We start from the raw sequence: 18,575 nt of genomic DNA, 5'->3' as shown, positions 1-18,575 counted from the left end.
GTAATAAATTATCAGGAGTTAAGTCCCTGATGTTCATGAGCATCTCTCTGGTGAAAGAGCTCCCGGTTTTTAGGCAGAAAACTGTTAACTCAGACAAAACTGAGTTAAGAGGTAGAAATAAAACTTGTTTGTTTAATCAGGATTGTAAAATGAATTCTGTAGTATGTATCCTGATCAGGATTATAGAGGAATGCAGATGAACCATCATAAACTCTGATATGAACCTGTGTGAGTCAGTCGCACATGGGAGAAGTAATAACACAATCTGCTAGATGTCTTTCACAGTGTGTGTTTGTGTGTAGTTAGCAGACTCATTATCAGGCCTCTCCCTGCACTCGTTCATAAAACAACAAACCTAATCTGTCGCTCACCTTGACCTACATACCTGCACACACACACGCACACATACACACACATACACACACACAAACACACTCTGCCGCCATCTTTACATTACTTAATACAACATCTAACTCTTTGACTTGAGTCTCTGAAATAATCCTCTAACGCATCCAGGGGAGTTGATAGACGGAGAAGCGGGAGGTTCTGGGTTTTCAGAGGAAGTAGCTGAGCAGCAGGGGGCGGGGGGGGTTACAAACAGGCGCGACAGGAATCTAGAACCCGAGGCTCAGAGAAACACGGGATTGCGTTGAGTTCCAGGCAAATACGAGGAAATACCTCTGCAGAGACTGGAGCTTTGCCCAAAAGTCATACCACACTCAATGAGCTGGTAGAGCCCGGAGAGAGGAAACAGGATCTGTGAGTCCGGTTTCTACTTCTGCCTCAGATCGACTCAAGTGGCCGACACCGGCTGCATCACCTTTGTGTGTCACCATAAATGAGTGTGAGCAAATAGATACGACTTCTACGAAAATGATTGCAACACAAGCTCTTTTCAGACATGACTTGTGGATAGAGTCTGGAGAATTTGGTCCAGACTTGAACTCCAGATTTCAGATCTGGAAGCGTCTATAGAAAGAAAATGAGATGATGTGTGCGACCACTGAACTGAGTGAACCTGGAGAAACATGGAGGACATGGTTCTTGCATTGTAGCTCCGCTGGATTCTTCTTGTTCTTCTTCTTCCTATTTTCTCCTTAATTTTATTTCAGTAAAACAGAAGTTTTCCAGAATTTACCTTGAAAGAAACACCGACACAGGAACCAGATAACGTGGAACCTGTGGAGAGACACATGGACGGAGCTCAGGTTGCACAACACCTCCAGCTCCTGCAGCTTCATACTTTGCCCCAAGGAGACGGTCACATATCTCCACACCTGGGAGGGCCCCCCCCGAGGGCAAGCAGTTGGGCCCCCAGGCAAGCGAAGGGCTGTGGATTTCTCACGGTGCCTCTGAAGCCTGCACTGTTAGTTCAGTCAGGGTTTGAAATGATGATTTAATGTTCAGGTGATATTTGACATGAGCCAGTCTGAGGGAAGACTGAGATCTATTATTGGTTGATATATGAATTTTCTAAATTGTGCACATTAATGCATTCAACCTGCTTTTTATCTAAAAGTATTCATACCAAGTATAAGTGTTGCCCAATAATCATGATAACTACTTTGAACCTTTCAAAACTCCACCTGAACCCGTGTTGATCCGTGTGAGAGGAGAGTGGAGCCACCAAGATGTTTCCACTGGTTCTTGCTGATTAACCCAGTGCTCACCTTGACCCATAAGATGATTTATGTGATGTCAGCTGTAGCCCCATGAACCAACACTTTGTTCCACTCAATGCAAGTCTATAATAAGGTCTCCATCTATTATCTACAGCCTCTGAGGGTCACAGGGGGAAGGTGGAGCACAATACCAGCTGAGGTACATCCTGAACAGTCCACCTGCAAGTCACACACACACACACAACCATTCACACCTGTAAGGCCAATTAGGATTCTCCAATTAACTGAACCCGATGAAACAGGAGCACCCAGACTTAACCCATGAAAAAACATTTTAAAACATGTGTTCTTGGTTCAGCTATTTGATTTAAATACCATTATGGGCTGAAGAGGTTGTTTTGGTCGTCCACTTATCAGATGGTCGGTGGTTCGATTCCCATCAAAGTGTCCTTGGGCAAGACAATGAACCCCAAACTGGAGGTCAGACTAGAACCACTGTTCCTTCACATTGAAAGTGGTTGGGGTCATCTTCCATTGGGAGTTCACATGGGACGTCCAACTGGGAGGAGACCCAGAACTCACTGGAGTTATTATATAACCTAACTGGCTTGGGAACATCTCAGGAGAGAGGGATGACTGGGATATCTACCTAGCCGGATTAAAGACCCAGGCCCGGATGGCAAAATGTAATATAGATTACGTAATGTAATATATTGTTTAGCTAAATTACGAGAATCCCACTAATTGTTATAAGACTAAACTGTATAAAGATAAGCTAGTATTTCTCTGTTTTACTTTCTTTAAATGGAAACATTCAGTATATGACACTGTGCACACGCGTGTAATAAACCAGACAGACGTTGAACTCTCAATTCATTCTTTAATTACATTTTTTAAAAGTGCTGCTAGGTAAAGAACATAACATTTCTTTGAGGATCCTCAAATGAAAAAATAAAAAGGGAAAATAAACCAAAATAATTTATGATACAACAAAAATATTTACATAAAATAGTTTTTATTTAAAAATCTGTACAATATTTAAACCACAACAAAAAAAATAACCACAATACAGGCCAGAGTGCGGCCAGGTGGAGGTAGGTTTATAGATGCTAAGAAAACATGTATCTGCTGTCTTGTTAAAACCTCGACGCTTCTTCAGAAGGCAGTTATCGTCAGAGGACATCTTTTGAAAGAGGATTGGAGACATTTGGAAGAAAAGGCCAGGAAGGCGAAGCCATGAGGTGGAGGTAGACAAATCTTTAACCAGACAGCGACAGAATCAAATCACAGAAACAAAGCGTCCTGAAGGAACGCCTCTTTTCTCATCAGTTCTACCAAGCTGAAGGAGGAAGAACTCTATTCATAAAAACAGGATGCATCTTAAGACATTTGACACAAATGAGCAAACACTTTGCCGTCTGCGCATTTCATAACAAAACAGCACGTTCATTGATAACATTGGCAATAATAGATATTCAGGATAACATGGTGTTGGGCAAGAGTCCCTGCTGAACTGGCCATGTGGTGGGATCCACACAATGAGTCATAAAAGTAAGGCCTGTGAGCCAAGATGAAACCAGCTCTAAAGTTTCCAGCTAAGATCAAGCATGGAGATAGCATCTCCTCTGGGGGTAACTTCCTCCCTGGGGTTTTCCCAGAAACCCCTGCTCTGCTCCTGGCCGTTCCCACTCTGATCTGACCTCTGACACTCAATTGGCTTAAAGCCAATATCATCCCATGACCACACCTCAAGGAGGCTGGGCCTCCACAGGTTAATAAAAGCCCTGGCAACCCAATAATCACGGCCATTTACCCTGCACTGAAGACATCACCAGACCCCTTCGGGTCTTCAGCTGATTTAGTTGCTAAAGGGGGCAACCTTAACTTTTAGTTTATCAGCCATTTTCCCTGCTCTGAAGACGTCAACAGACCCCTCCGGGTCTTTCCAGATGATTTAGTTGCTAAAGGGGGCAACCAGAGTTATTTTCTTTCATTTCTTTCATTGTCTTTTATCTTAAGTTTGATCTTACTTTGATAGAGACTATTTTTGTTTTAACTTGAAAGGCCGCGCAACAGGAAGCTCATTCGCCGGCCGAGACAAAGACTTTTCTTTTCCACGATCTCCAACACAACTGTGCCACCGCTGTCCATCACTGCAGAAGAACGACGTCATCCCGTTGAGGAGCAAGACGAATCCGCTCCTATTCAGCCCAGCCGACGCCGCTGCAACAGAGGAGCCAGCGCCGCCAAGCTTGAGCGGCCACGATTATTCACTGGACTTCCGGAATATCCGCGCGACACGCGCACGCAACACCGTGAAGGTCACAGTAAGAGGCTTTATTGTCTGGGCAGAGACTAGTTTAAATACTAAGCGTGTGATTTGTTTGATTGTATGTTTGTTTGTAGATCGCTGATCTGTTTTTAGCCGTTACACGGCGGACCGAGACGTCACATCCGGTTCCTTTGTCTACTGTGTTTTCGAGAAGCGCGCGGTAACGAGCCGTCGCTTCCTTTTAACGTGTTACCGTCAGAGATATTGTGCGGAGATTTACATCTGTTAAAAGATAAATCTCACGTAACTGGACTGCCTGCTTCGCTAGTAGTTGTCTCTGACGATGTTTCCTGATCTCTCTCTCTCTCTCTTTCTCTTTTCTCCTAAACCTGTTTATACACACATCCGATCTGTATTTAGAATACAGTTCATGTAACATAGTTAAATCTATATTCAGAGAGGCTGGACACATCCGGAAGCCATGCGGCCCAACGCCAAAGCAGAGACAAAGAATTCTCTTTGTCTGAAAATCCCTTGGTGTAATTCATGTGACGACCACCAGTGTGAGCTCCGGCCACATGGTGTCATTAACATAGACTCCATTTTGAATAACGCAAGTTAAACCACCATTTGGAATCTATTATTGCCACGCCTCCTCTCTCCCTCTCCTCCCATTCTGGCTCTAAATTCATAACGGCTCCGCCATCTTGTTTTGTAGTCAATCCGCCATTTTGAGAGTTTTTAGGCCTTGATTCCACGAATCATGATCGGCCGCCATCTTAGATGTGACGTCACCACGTGACTGCGTCATCGCCACGCCCCCTTCTTTTTCTCTCTCTCTCTCGCTCTCTCACACACACACACACACCCACACAGACACACCCACACAGACACAGAGACACATTGATAGACACAGAAAGATACACACACACAGATACACATAGATGAATACATGTGTTTTTCTAAATTGTGATAAGCGGCTGCTGTTATCTTTGAAATATGGGAGTTTGTTAAAATGATGAATCATTAAATAACACTAACTTTATTTCACATGCATACACATAGACACACACACACAGAGAGACACTTTGACACAGACACACACACACACACCGAGACAGACATACATAGGTAGACCGCCGGTTTTACATGTATTTTCTGAATTGTGATAAGTGCTGCTGCTGTGTTTATCTTTGAAATATTGGAGCTTGTTAAAATGATGAATCATTGAATAACATTATAACTTTATTTCCCCTTTTTAATAAATGCTTTTGTAATTAAAGTATCTGTAGTCTTTGATTATTTGTGCATATGTATGTGATTGCAGCTGGATTATGATTGCCTGTGCTCGAATTTAAAACCCTTCATTGTTTATTATATAATCATTAATACTAAAATATTGAGATTATTAATATAACTTATATCATTGAGACTGATATTTAAAGATTGAATTGTTGGTCCCTGTAACCAGGGTGGTGCCCCGCGACAATAAGCAATGATTACAGATTTGTATTATTCTTAATTGATAATTTTATTGTTTTCATTAATTATTTTATCTATTATTAATGGATAACCGTATCATTTCTAATTAAATGTGTTACATTTCTTAATTAATAGCTTTATCATTTTTGATTATTTTTAAGAAATAATTGTTATTTTAATAATCATATTTCATGATTATTAATAATTAGCCAACGTCAATTCTACTCCTACTATTGCACAACATAAATGGTGCCCCGTGTGAGGCCGGAAAGCCGCACGCATACAACATGGCATTCCGTTAAATACTCAACCCCATTATTGAAAATGTCTTACCTCCTGACATCATTACGTCGTCCAAACTCGAACAACAGGGGAATGTTGGTCAAAGTCAGTGCCCCCCCCCCCCCCCCGTTGATGTCACACAGGATTCAAATGAGGTCTTTGCAGTGGACAGAAAAATCTCTTTCACCGTCAACCTTGTTATTCTCATGATCACAGATGGAGACACAATCTCAAAATATGTTTAATTTCCAGCAGTTGTCATCAACGAGGGCCACAGAAGAACACTGAAGCCATTTCCACTGGATAACGGTTGTCTCATAATAAAAAATCTTGACCGTTTTTATCAACTCACACTTGGCAAAATGGCTACTCTACACAACTAAATGTCACAGTGATGCCGCTGTTGCAGCTTCCCCCAATCAGAACCGTTAAATAATCAAAATGTTATCCAGAGCTGTTCTGTCCCGACGGACCTCTTTGTTCATCCATGGCTTCTGGTTAGGGAATGTAGTGATACGTTTGAGGGTGGTGACACTGTTGATGTTCGTGTTGATGAAGTCAAGAACGGAAGAGGCATATGTCAGTGTGGGAGTCCAGTGTGGCCTGAACGGCAAACGCCCTCCAGTCTGTGTGTTCAAACCGGAACTGGAGTTCAGTGTCTGCTCCCTCTGGCCACACTTTAACTGTCCTCACTGTGGGTTTCACACGTTTGATGAGTGGTGTGTATTTGGGGAGTAGAAACAAGGAGAGGTGGTCAGACTGTCTTAGGTGAAAGAGGGGGACGGCTTTGTAAGCACCAGCCATGCTGGTGTAAACATGGTCCAAAGTCTTGACTCCTCTCGTTGCACAGGAGACATGTTGGTGGAATTTGGGGAGTACAGTCTTCAGGCTGGAGTGGTTGAAGTCACCCGCCCTGGTAAATTAAACTTTTATTGTGATAGGGTTAGTTCATGGTGATGACCAATGAGTTGGTGCAGCAGCTGGTGCTAAATCATCAGCTAACAATGAGACGTTGCATACAGTCTGATGCATAAGAAAACAATCACCTTCATTTATCCCATGTTCCCCTGTGGGTGTCAGGAATAAAATGCAGTTTTAAAAATACTGGTGGATGTGCTACTTCTGATCAGATATCATTTTACTGTACAGAAATCATATATGGGGATATTCTGGTGACAAGTAATTCCCTTCAATACCTTTACAAAATGTATTTAAATCACAGGATAACTCTAAATACTGTTTAAACATAGTGAGAAACTTGGAGAGGCAGGTGTGGTGGCCAAGTGGTAAGGCGTTGGTCTTGTAAACCAAAGATCATGGGTTCAATTCCCATCCATGCCTTTGAATGGGTGTAAACATGGTTTCTCTGAGTGCACAGGTCTAAGTACCATGTTTTGAGCCTGTCAGGGACAATTGTCTCCACATCCATATAACAACGTTACCTCAGGTGCATACTGGATGACCTCTTGTAGCATGACGTTTTATTGATGTCACGATATCATCATGACATCAATAAAAAAGTCAAACCATCCAGGTTCATTGGCTGCGATGAATTTCTGTTCTCGTAATGCCCCTGGGGTAAATTTAGTTGATAAGTAAGGGACAACAACATTAACTGGTAAAATAAACTTTTATTGTGATAGGGTTAGTTCACGGTGATGACCAATGAGTTGGTGCAGCAGGTGGTTCTAAATCATGAGCTACTTAAAAAGTAAAACATGTTCCTACTCGGTCCGTCCTCCCCTGACTGACAGTCTAAAGAACAGGAGAAAAGACTTCTGCTCTTTAGAACTAGAAAAACTAGAGTTTCCTGCACTAACTCTGCCTCAGGGCAGTGCTGCTATTAAGGGGGGCCTTGGGGGGGCAGGGGGGCCACCTTGATACAGAAAAGGCTGTAATGAGAGTCTAAAGTGAATGAATGTGAAATCAGCGTGGAAAGCACTTACCAGTGTCAGAGACTTACTGTTGTAGTCTGATTATTGAATTGAAAACCTTGATAAATTACAGTATACTTGTAATATCAATTACTAATTACAATAATAACGATTCTGAAATGCATCAAGACGCATCGTTGTGCTTTCAAATCTGAATCATCATGGACTCATGAGGTGAGTGAAGGTCCAGCGTGGAAGGTCACGCCTCTCGTGAGCACCCAGTCACCAGAGTCATGTCAGACAGGCAGCACCTCCCACCTCCCTGATCCTGTTCCAGCTGTGGTGGCTCTTCTTGCTTGTGCTGCAGCGTTTCTCTCTGGTGAGGAGCGATGGACCAGCCGCTCAACAGCCGACCCATCATCGGTAAGACTCTGCTTCATGTGCGTCTGTGTGTCGGTGTCCGGGCAGGGAGCGGTGGTGGATTCTGTTGTTTCTTATGTCATTTATCATGGAGAACGTTTGAGAGAAGGTGAGTGTTTGAGTTATTATCTTACTATCTTACTAGTATGTCCTAATTTAATTTACCACTATACTCAATGCAGATTGTAACATTTTGGGTCATGGGATTTCTCTTATTTTTATCCACACACAAACACACACACACACACACTAACACACACACATGGAAGGAATCTGTATATAAATAAATTCATCCGGAAGGAAATTCTAGTGCCAATTTGCTTGAAGATTTCAGTCACAACAATAAACAACACAGTAAACACAACATAATGTGAAAAAAAAACAATATAATAGGTAAGTCTTTGTCAACCGGCCACATACCACAAGCTGTTAACCTGCCCTGGAAGGATATTAGCATTCACTGAAGGGGATGTTTGCGGTCATACTGGTTCCAAAATAGTTCACTTGACACAAAACCCCCATGTTATTACCAGGTGTGTATTGGGTGTACAACTTCATTTATTGGGTGTACCACTTCATTTAAAGGCATGAATGGGGAATCAAACTAATGATCTTTGGTTTACGAGACCAACGCCTTACCACTTTGCCACCACTTGGCCACATTCCAGAAGCTTTTAATCTGTTTAAATTCTGGTGAAATTCCCCTTAAAACACACGTATGTAAGGCATACCCAAAGTAACTTGAAAGCTGTTTGGACCATTTGGAGTACATGCATGGTTTTGGTCTCTTCTGAAAAAGGCAAAGGAGAGGTACAGATGTTTCCTGTGCAGAAGAGAGATTTGTTATTGTGAACACAAACAAAGAAAATAAATACTTTGACTTGATAGTAAATTTGAAGTGGCTCAGATGACATCAGCTGAAGTTCCTTCATATGAGCCCTGGAAGGATATTTGTTCACTCTGAAGGTGTTCTTTGTTTGAATGTGTTGCTTGCGATCATACTGGTTCCTAAACCGTTCACTTGAGATAGAACCATAAAACCCCCATGATATTACCAGTTTGTATTGGGTGAGAGGAAACCACATGAACACTAATTTAGAGGCATGAATGGGAATCGATCCCATGGTTTACGAGACCAACACCTTACCCCTTGGCCATCACTTGGCCACATACCACAAGCTGTTAACCTGTTTAAATTCTCCTAAAATTCCCCTAAAAACACGTATGTAAGGAATACCCAAAATAAATTGAAAGCTGTTCTTGAACCATTTGGAGTATATGCATGGTTTTGGTCTCTTTTCAAAAAGGTAACACTCTGAGTTTTTGCCCCCCAATAGTCAGAATCACAGTAGGTGCTATTGGCATAGAGTAATAGAAGTTGGAAGTAGAAGATTTTTATTTCCGCCTAAGTATTTTTGGGTAAACCAATCCCTGCAGATGACTCTAGCTGGAACAGCTGTAATTAAACCTCTCTCTCTCTCTCTCTCTCTCTCTCTCTCTCTCTCTCTCTCTCTCTCTCTCTCTCTCTCTCTCTCTCTCTCTCTCTCTCTCTCTCTCTCTCTCTCTCTCTCTCTCTCTCTCTCTCTCTCTCTCTCTCTCTCTCTCTCTGTGATAGTTGTGTATGTGCGTTAACTGTCTCCTGTTCTCTGTAGGGGTGTTGGCAGATGAAGCCAGTAAAGAGAGTCAGGCTACAAGGGGCTATTCCTACATCCCTGCTTGCTATGTGAAATTCCTGGAGGCAGCCGGGGCCAGAGTCGTACCGGTCAGGTAGAACAACTCAAGAAGAATCAGACTCATGACTTCACTCTTTGCCGGAGAGTTCAGTTTTATGGCTTGTTCCTGAGATTCAGATTTCAACTGCATTCTTTTTCTGTTTCCTCCTCTTTTAAACAAATCATTTGCTTTAACACAACATGTGAATTACAACAAAAACAAATTGTTGTGATGTGGACGACCAGTTTAAATGTTTAAACATATTTTTTCTCCATCAGATTAAATCTCTCAGAAGAAGAATATACCAAGATATTCAACTCAATAAACGGGTGAGTTAACCACTGCTCTGCTCTCTGTATGTTTGTAGATGCTCCTCATTGTTATGTCTCATGTGAAATCTACATGAATTGTGTTTAGACACATGTGAAGTGTCTCTGAGTGACATCATCTGCTAAGGATCTGTTCAGGATAAATGTGGAACCCGGTCTCCCTGCAGGTTTGTGCTGCCGGGAGGATCTTCCGATCTGCTGGAGTCGCCCTACAGTCGAGCCGCCGGTATAATGTTCAACTTGGCTCTGAGGGTAAACCAATCAAACCTGTTTAACTGATTTGAGTCCAGGTGAAGTGACTTCCTTCCTTTGCGGTGAAGATTCCAATCAGAGCCTCAACCCAGTTGTCATCAGTCAATCCTTGCTATTGCAATGCAAATCTGCATTGAGCTTTTCCTATATTTCTTGCATTGCAAACTTAGAGCTCTCATTCTTTTCCTATGTATTCTGTCACATTTGTTTGACTAATGACTCTGGTCTTAAGAACATTGTAAGAATGTTGCTGCAGTGGGAAGATCCCTTGGTGAATATGTTGAACAGTTTGAGATTGAAGTTAAAAAGAACTTTATAAATAATGGATAAAACTGCAAGCATCAAATCATCATGAAAAGTTTTAAATGTCACTCCACCTCCCGCTCTCCTCTCTCTCTCCTCCTGCAGGCCAACGATGCCTCAGACTACTTCCCCATCTTGGGATCTTGTCTTGTCTTGTCTCCTAATCTTTTCCCTTTCTGATTATTTGATGGAAACATGTTTTGAAGTCTGTGGGAAGATGCGGAATTCTTTTTATGGTTCTTCTTTTCTTCACTTCTCTTAGAAAAACTACTTCACACGTCCTCTGGGACGACATACGTCTAAAATGTTGAATGATATGAACAGTTCTGTAAAGTGATCTAATTTAAAGGGATGATGGGGATTGAACACATAATGTTTGGTTCACAGGAGCAAAAACTTTCCACTTGGACACTATACCCATGGGTTTTGAATTTCTGAGTACATTTACATACAGTGTGTACAAATCTATATTGATACTCAGGTCCAGCAAGAAACGGGTTTGAAAGACTGAACCCAGGAGAAGGAATCCTATAGGAATCCTGCTGGAAAAATATCTGTAAGAGCAAATTATCCTGATAAAATTCTGGATTCAAAATGTTATTGTGTTCTATCCCCAGCCTCCTCATTCATGGTGTTTGGTGTTGTATGATGTGGGCGGAGCCAATGCAAATGAGACACACCTTCACTCTTACAGCTATAATCAATGTAAAGTTACATTTTCAGTTCTACTAAGTTTTCCGCAGCAACAGGTGTGACATTGAACTCCACATGTGATCTCATTGAGTTGAAGGAACCTTGGCTGTCCCTCACTGACTCCAGTCAAAATGTCCAATGATGTTAGAGTCCAGGATTTAACAGATCCTCCTGCCTCACCACAAATCTGTGTCCGTCCTGCAGTGGCCCATTCCAGCCGTCTGTTTCAGAGTTTCCCCAAAGATGTGGTGAGGTCTCTGACCGAGGAAAACATCTGCCCCCACTTCCACAAGTGGAGTCTGTCCACCGAGGTATTTCCTACTGGTCATTTACTGGTTTTCCACTTTTGTCTCTTCATCCTTTTACTTAGAACAAATTAACATGTTTAAATCTCACCTTCTCCAGCTCATGAATTTGTGGTATCAGCTCTTCTAAAATAAAGAAGGACTGAGAGTATCACATGCTTTCTTTACCTAGCAAGTGTAGAAGATATGCAGAATATACAAGTGCCTTTTAGTGGCATGGATGGGGACTGAACCCATGATCTTTGACTTACTAGACCAATGCCTTAACACTTGGCCACCACGCCTTCTATGGACTAGAACAGATAAACTATATTTATAATGTTCATCTGTAATTCAAGTAGCCTGAGTGATAATCTTCTAGTTCTGACGTTCACGGTTTTTGATTGATTTTTGATGTTAACTCTTTGGATTTCAGAGCTTCAACGGGAATTCCAGACTACAGGAGTTTTACAAGGTCCTGTCGACGAACCACGATGGGAAGCAAGAATTCATCTCCACCATCGAAGGTACCTTTCTTTCCTAGACACGGTAATCTGAGTGTAGTTTGATGTAAAGTGACCGTGAGCACGAAGGTCAGAGCAGATGAATCAGTTTCATGTTGGAAAACAGCTTTAATGAAACCAACTCCACAACGAGTCCTAGAAGATCGAGAGACGATCATCTGATAAGAAATAACTCTTTGTTTAATACTGACTGTAATTCCTCCGTGCATGAGTGAGGTGTGCTGACATTGTCTCTGGTGGTTTCCAGCCTACCAGTATCCGATTTATGGATTACAGTGGCATCCGGAGAAAACCCCCTTCGAGTGGATCGACAAACCGGGGATGATTCACTCCACCGCTGCAATAAGAGTCTCCTTCTACTCTGGCAGCTTCTTCGTCTCTGAAGGTAACACCAGGGATCTCATTTAGATCCACACCCAATTGTTCAAAGAGATTCACCCTCTACATGTATTCGCCTGTAACACAGTCGTCATGTAACTCCTTCATTTGAATTTCATTCTGTTTAAGTCATCGTTGCAGAAAAGCTCCAAACTTTTCCAGAACATTAAGGAAAAACCAGCAGCTGCTGAAGTCCTTTTCTTTCTTTTGTTCACTTCCTCTCTCATTTCCATTCCAGCCAGGAAGAGCACCCATCGTTTCCCGAGTCAGGAGGAGGAAGAGAGAGCGCTCATCTACAACTACTCTCCCATCTTCACTGGCAATGGGTCCATCTTCATGCAGATCTACTACTTTGATTGATGCGGATCCCGTCACTGGAGGGAAATCTCAAACCTGATGGAGTCAGTGACATTGAAACCTGAAATGTAACAATTAGCAACTTTAGCTGATTTGCTCAGTATTATGTGAATGCTGTAAAAAATAAAAGAAGAAGAAAGTTAAATAAAAGGATTCTGAGACAAAGAAGGAAAGAAGTTTGAAAATCAGGTAATGAAAAACTCAAAGAGCAGACGAAGACAAACCCCAAAAATCCAAATACACAAAACTCAAACAAAAAGGAAACTGCACGTCCGCAACAAAAGTTTCTTGTTTAGAAAGGTTGAGAATGAATGTGTTTATTAGACTGAGCTCCAATGATTTTGACAAGCCTGTTACCTGAAGACAAACAAGTTACTGACACAAAAAAAGAACAATCTAAAATTATGAATCCTAAACTTGTCCTTTTATCAATTATTTCGCCGGATGACATCTTCACTAAAAAGTCAAACCATCCAGCTTCCTTGGTTGGGATCAATTTCTGTACTGGTATTGCCCCTGAGGTCAATAATATTGTTTCACATACACAAACACATTCATAAAATACTCAAACTCGTCTATAACCCAGTAAGGGACAAACCACAGCAGCAACATTAACTGGTAAAATAAACTTTTATTGTGATAGGGTTAGTTCATGGTGATGACTAATGAGTTCCTGCAGCAGGTGTTCCAAAACCACGAGCTACTTAGGAAGTAAAACCTGTTCCTACTCGTTCCCTCCATGCCCGACTGGCAGTCTAAACAATAATAATAATTATTCTGGAATGCATCAAGACGCATCGTTGTGCAGTCCAGGTCACACCTGTCGTGAACTCCCAGTCACCACAGTCATGTCATACTGGCAGCACCTCCCTCTTCCCAGATTCTGTCCCACGGCAGCTCTGCTTGCGGCTCTTCGTGTTTCCTTCTGGTGAGGAGCAATGAACCAGCCGCTCAACAGCCGACCCATCATCGGTAAGACTCGGCTTCATTTTGTCTGTGTGTCGGTTTGGCAGCTGTAATTAAACCTCACTCTCGATCCAGAGGCAATTATAGCCCCTTATCAAACCAGCCCTTCATTTCCAAAATCCTAGAAAAAGCTGTTGCATCAGTCTCTCTCTCTCTCTCTCTCTCTCTCTCTCTCTCTCTGATAGTTGTGTATGTGCGTTAACTGTCTCCTGTCCTCTTTAGGGGTGTTGGCAAATGAAGCCAGTAAAGAGAGTCAGGCTACAAGGGGCTATTCCTACATCCCTGCTTGCTATGTGAAATTCCTGGAGGCAGCCGGGGCCAGAGTCGTACCGGTCAGGTAGGACAACTCAAGAAGAATCAGACTCATGACTTCACTCTTTGCCGGAGAGTTCAGTTTTATGGCTTGTTCCTGAGATTCAGATTTCAACTGCATTCTTTTTCTGTTTCCTCCTCTTTTAAACAAATCATTTGCTTTAACACAACATGTGAATTACAACAAAAACAAATTGTTGTGATGTGGACGACCAGTTTAAATGCTTAAACATATTTTTTCTCCATCAGATTAAATCTCTCAGAAGAAGAATATACCAAGATATTCAACTCAATAAACGGGTGAGTTAACCACTGCTCTGCTCTCTGTATGTTTGTAGATGCTCCTCATTGTTATGTCTCATGTGAAATCTACATGAATTGTGTTTAGACACATGTGAAGTGTCTCTGAGTGACATCATCTGCTAAGGATCTGTTCAGGATAAATGTGGAACCCGGTCTCCCTGCAGGTTTGTGCTGCCGGGAGGATCTTCCAATCTGCTGGAGTCGCCCTACAGTCGAGCCGCCGGTATAATGTTCAACTTGGCTCTGAGGGTAAACCAATCAAACCTGTTTAACTGATTTGACTCCAGATGAAGTGACTTCCTTCCTTTGCGGTGAAGATTCAAATCAGAGCCTCAACCCAGTTGTCATCAGTCAATCCTTGCTATTGCAATGCAAATCTGCATTGAGCTTTTCCTATATTTCTTGCATTGCAAACTTAGAGCTCTCAATCTTTTCCTATGTATTCTGTCACATTTGTTTGACTAATGACTCTGGTCTTAAGAACATTGTAAGAATGTTGCTGCAGTGGGAAGATCCCTTGGTGAATATGTTGAACAGTGTGAGATTGAAGTTAAAAAGAACTTTATAAATAATGGATAAAACTGCAAGCATCAAATCATCATGAAAAGTTTTAAATGTCGCTCCACCTCCCTCATCTTCACCTCCCTCTCTCCTCCCTCTCTCTCCTCCCTCTCTCCTCCTGCAGGCCAACGATGCCTCAGACTACTTCCCCATCTTGGGATTTTGTCTGGGCTTCGAGATGCTGACTGTCTTAACAGCGAAGGAACACCTGCTCTCGCTCACTGACACCAGGGGTGTGGCTCTGCCGCTCGACCTCACACCAAGTAATGTTCCCTGTCCTCTGCTCTCTCTCTTTGAGCGACCTCACATCATGAAGGGTTCTTCTGTTCTCCAACACGAGGGACGTCACACGTCCTTTGTGAAGTCAATGCCTTGATTTATAAGACTTTTCACTTGTAAGTTATATCATGAGGGATGATATGGACAGTTCTAATTTGAGCTGAACACAAGTTAAAGCCATGGATGAGAATTGAACCCATGACCTTTAGAATAGAACACCAACACCTTGGACAGTTCCCCTGTTAGTTAAACATGTTTTAAAATGATCTCATCTTTTCCCTTTCTGATTATATGATGGAAACATGTTTTAAAGGCTGTGGGAAGATGTGGAATTCTTTTTATGGTTCTTCTTTTCTTAACTTCTCTTAAAAAATCTACTTCACACGTCCTCTGGGACGACATACGTCTAAAATGTTGAATGATATGAACAGTTATCCTCTAAAATGATCTAATTCAAAGGGATGATGGGGATTGAACACATAATGTTTGGTTCACAGGAGCAACAACTTTCCACTTGGCCACTATACCCAACGGTTTTTAATTTCTGTGTACATTTACATACAGTGTGTACAAATTTGTATTGATAGTCAGGTCCATTATCAATCGGGTTTGAAAGACTGAACCCAGGAGAAGCTCAATAGTAGTTAAAACATACTTAAAAGTCTCAACTTCTCACACAACATATACTTTAAATATTGTTCAGTCATATACTTTCTATTAATAGAGTTTAAGGTTCTTCTACTACAAGACTTTCCACCAATTAGTTTCCTTGGAGTCCTGAAGGTTTTACTTGACACAGTTAGTGAGGGATTCCTTTTATAGGAATCCTGCTGGAAAAATATCTGTAAGAGCAAATTATCCTGACGAAGTTCTGGATTCAAAATGTTATTGTGTTCTATCCCCAGCCTCCTCATTCATGGTGTTTGGTGTTGTAGGATGTGGGCGGAGCCAATCCAAATGAGACACACCCTCACTCTTACAGCTCTAATCAATATAAAAGTTGTTTTCTTTCTACTAAGTTTTCCGCAGCAACAGCTGGGACATTGAACTCCACACGTGATCTCATTGAGTTGAAGGAACCTTGGCCGTCCCTCACTGACTCCAGTCAAAATGTCCAATGATGTTAGAGTCCAGGATTTAACAGATCCTCCTGCCTCACCACAAATCTGTGTCCGTCCTACAGTGGCCCGTTCCAGCCGTCTGTTTCAGAGTTTCCCCAAAGATGTGCTGAGGTCTCTGACCGAGGAAAACATCTGCCCCCACTTCCACAAGTGGAGTCTGTCCACCGAGGTATTTCCTACTGGTCATTTACTGGTTTTCCACTTTCGTCTCTTCATCCTTTTACTTAGAACAACCTGACAGTGTAAATCTCACCTTCTCCAGCAGATGAAGTTGTGGTATCAGCTGTTCTAATATAAAGAAGGACTGAGAGTATCAAATGCTTTCTTTATCTTGAGACAAGTGTAGAAGATATGCAGATTAAACAAGTTCCTTTTCATGGCATGGATGGGGATTGAACTCATGATCTTACTTACTAGACCAATGCCTTACCACTTGGCCACCACGCCTTCTATGGACTAGAACAGATAAACTATATTTATAATGTTCATCTGTAATTCAAGTAGCCTGAGTGATAATCTTCTAGTTCTGACTTCCAAGGTTTTTGATTGATTTTTGATGTTAACTCTTTGGATTTCAGAGCTTCAACGGGAATTCCAGGCTACAGGAGTTTTACAAGGTCCTGTCGACGAACCACGATGGGAAGCAAGAATTCATCTCCACTATCGAAGGTACCTTTCCTTCCTGGACACGGGAATCTGAGTGTAGTTTGATGTTAGTGACCGTGAGCACGAAGGTCAGAGCAGATGAATCAGTGTCATGTTGGAGAACAGCTCGAATGAAACCAACTCCACAACGAGTCCTAGAAGATCGAGAGACGATCATCTGATAGAAAATAACTCTTTGTTTAATACTGACTGTAATGCCTCCTCTGCTGGTTTCCAGCCTACCAGTATCCAATTTATGGATTACAGTGGCATCCGGAGAAAACCCCCTTCGAGTGGATCGACAAACCGGGGATGATTCACTCCACCGCTGCAATAAGAGTCTCCTTCTACTCTGGCAGCTTCTTCGTCTCTGAAGGTAACACCAGGGATCTCATTTAGATCCACACCCAATTGTTCAGAGAGATTCACTCTCTACATGTATTCGGCTGTAACACAGTTGTCATGTAACTCCTTCATTTGAATTTCATTCTGTTTAAGTCATCGTTGCTGAAAAGCTCCAAACTTTTCCCGAACATAAAGGAAAAACCAGCAGCTGCTGAAGTCCTTTTCTTTCTTTTGTTCACTTCCTCTCTCACTTCCCTTCCAGCCAGGAAGAGCACCCATCGTTTCCCGAGTCAGGAGGAGGAAGAGAGAGCGCTCATCTACAACTTCTCTCCCATCTTCACTGGCAATGGGTCCATCTTCATGCAGATCTACTACTTTGATTGATGCGGAACCCGTCACTGGAGGGAAATCTCAAACCTGATGGAGTCAGTGACATTGAAACCTGAAATGTAACAATTAGCAACTTTAGCTGATTTGCTCAGTATTATGTGAATGCTGTAAAAAATAAAAGAAGAAGAAAGTTAAATAAAAGGATTCTGAGACAAAGAAGGAAAGAAGTTTGAAAATCAGGTAATGAAAAACTCAAAGAGCAGACGAAGACAAACACCAAAAATCCAAATACACAAAACTCAAACAAAAAGGAAACTGCACGTCCGCAACAAAAGTTTCTTGTTTGGAAAGGTTGAGAATGAATGTGTTTATTAGACTGAGCTCCAATGATTTTGACAAGCCTGTTACCTGAAGACAAACAAGTTACTGACACAAAAAAAGAACAATCTAAAATTATGAATCCTAAACTTGTCCTTTTATCAATTATTTCGCCGGATGACATCTTCATTAAAAAGTCAAACCATCCAGCTTCCTTGGTTGGGATCAATTTCTGTACTGGTATTGCCCCTGAGGTCAATAATATTGTTTCACATACACAAACACATTCATAAAATACTCAAACTCGTCTATAACCCAGTAACAGTCAAACCACAGCAGCAACATTAACTGGTGAAATAAACTTTTATTGTGATAGGGTAAGTTCATGGTGATGACTAATGAGTTATTGCAGCAGGTGTTCCAAAACCACGAGCTACTTAGAAAGTAAAACCTGTTCTTACTCGGTCCCTCCATGACCGACTGGAAGTCTAAAGGAATACAATAATAATAAATATTCTGGAATGCATCAAGACTGATAGCTGGGTATTGATTCATCATTAATAACAACGGGATTAATATCAGTAAGAAGAGAACTGACTTCATATCTGAA

General features: G+C 41.8%; 1 protein-coding gene and 2 non-coding genes across 4 annotated transcripts; 2 read left to right on the top strand and 1 right to left on the bottom strand.

Moving 5' to 3' along the window:
• Positions 1–6,927: 6,927 nt before the first annotated feature.
• trnat-ugu (transfer RNA threonine (anticodon UGU)) lies at positions 6,928–6,999 on the top strand. The gene has a single exon. It is a non-coding gene; the product is annotated as a tRNA-Thr (tRNA).
• A 901-nt stretch (positions 7,000–7,900) lies between these two features.
• LOC128461274 (gamma-glutamyl hydrolase) lies at positions 7,901–18,491 on the top strand. 2 transcript variants are annotated; one of them, XM_053446120.1, is made up of 9 exons: positions 7,901–7,955; positions 9,605–9,719; positions 9,944–9,994; positions 10,162–10,246; positions 15,052–15,190; positions 16,390–16,496; positions 16,906–16,996; positions 17,211–17,348; positions 17,580–18,491. In XM_053446120.1, exons 1-9 carry the CDS (start codon positions 7,922–7,924, stop codon positions 17,699–17,701), a joined length of 882 nt encoding a protein of 293 aa, XP_053302095.1. In that variant the 5' UTR covers positions 7,901–7,921; the 3' UTR covers positions 17,702–18,491. The 2 variants fall into 2 exon arrangements, with proteins under 2 accessions (XP_053302095.1, XP_053302088.1); XM_053446113.1 differs by lacking the exons at positions 7,901–7,955; positions 9,605–9,719; positions 9,944–9,994; positions 10,162–10,246 and adding exons at positions 13,596–13,757; positions 13,974–14,088; positions 14,313–14,363; positions 14,531–14,615.
• On the bottom strand, positions 11,760–11,831 carry trnat-agu (transfer RNA threonine (anticodon AGU)). The gene has a single exon. It is a non-coding gene; the product is annotated as a tRNA-Thr (tRNA).
• Positions 18,492–18,575: the final 84 nt, after the last annotated feature.

This window comes from Pleuronectes platessa, chromosome 2, assembly GCF_947347685.1.
Source record: "Pleuronectes platessa chromosome 2, fPlePla1.1, whole genome shotgun sequence".
Taxonomy (NCBI): domain Eukaryota; kingdom Metazoa; phylum Chordata; class Actinopteri; order Pleuronectiformes; family Pleuronectidae; genus Pleuronectes; species Pleuronectes platessa.
This window is presented reverse-complemented; position numbering and strand designations above follow the sequence as displayed.

Excerpts from the sequence above, each read along its gene's own strand:
- LOC128461274 (XM_053446120.1), top strand. The coding sequence starts at position 7,922 with ATGGACCAGCCGCTCAACAGCCGACCCATCATCG. Across the intron at positions 16,497-16,905 it reads AGTGGAGTCTGTCCACCGAG|AGCTTCAACGGGAATTCCAG; the intron begins GTATTTCCTACT and ends TTTGGATTTCAG. Across the intron at positions 16,997-17,210 it reads ATTCATCTCCACTATCGAAG|CCTACCAGTATCCAATTTAT; the intron begins GTACCTTTCCTT and ends GCTGGTTTCCAG.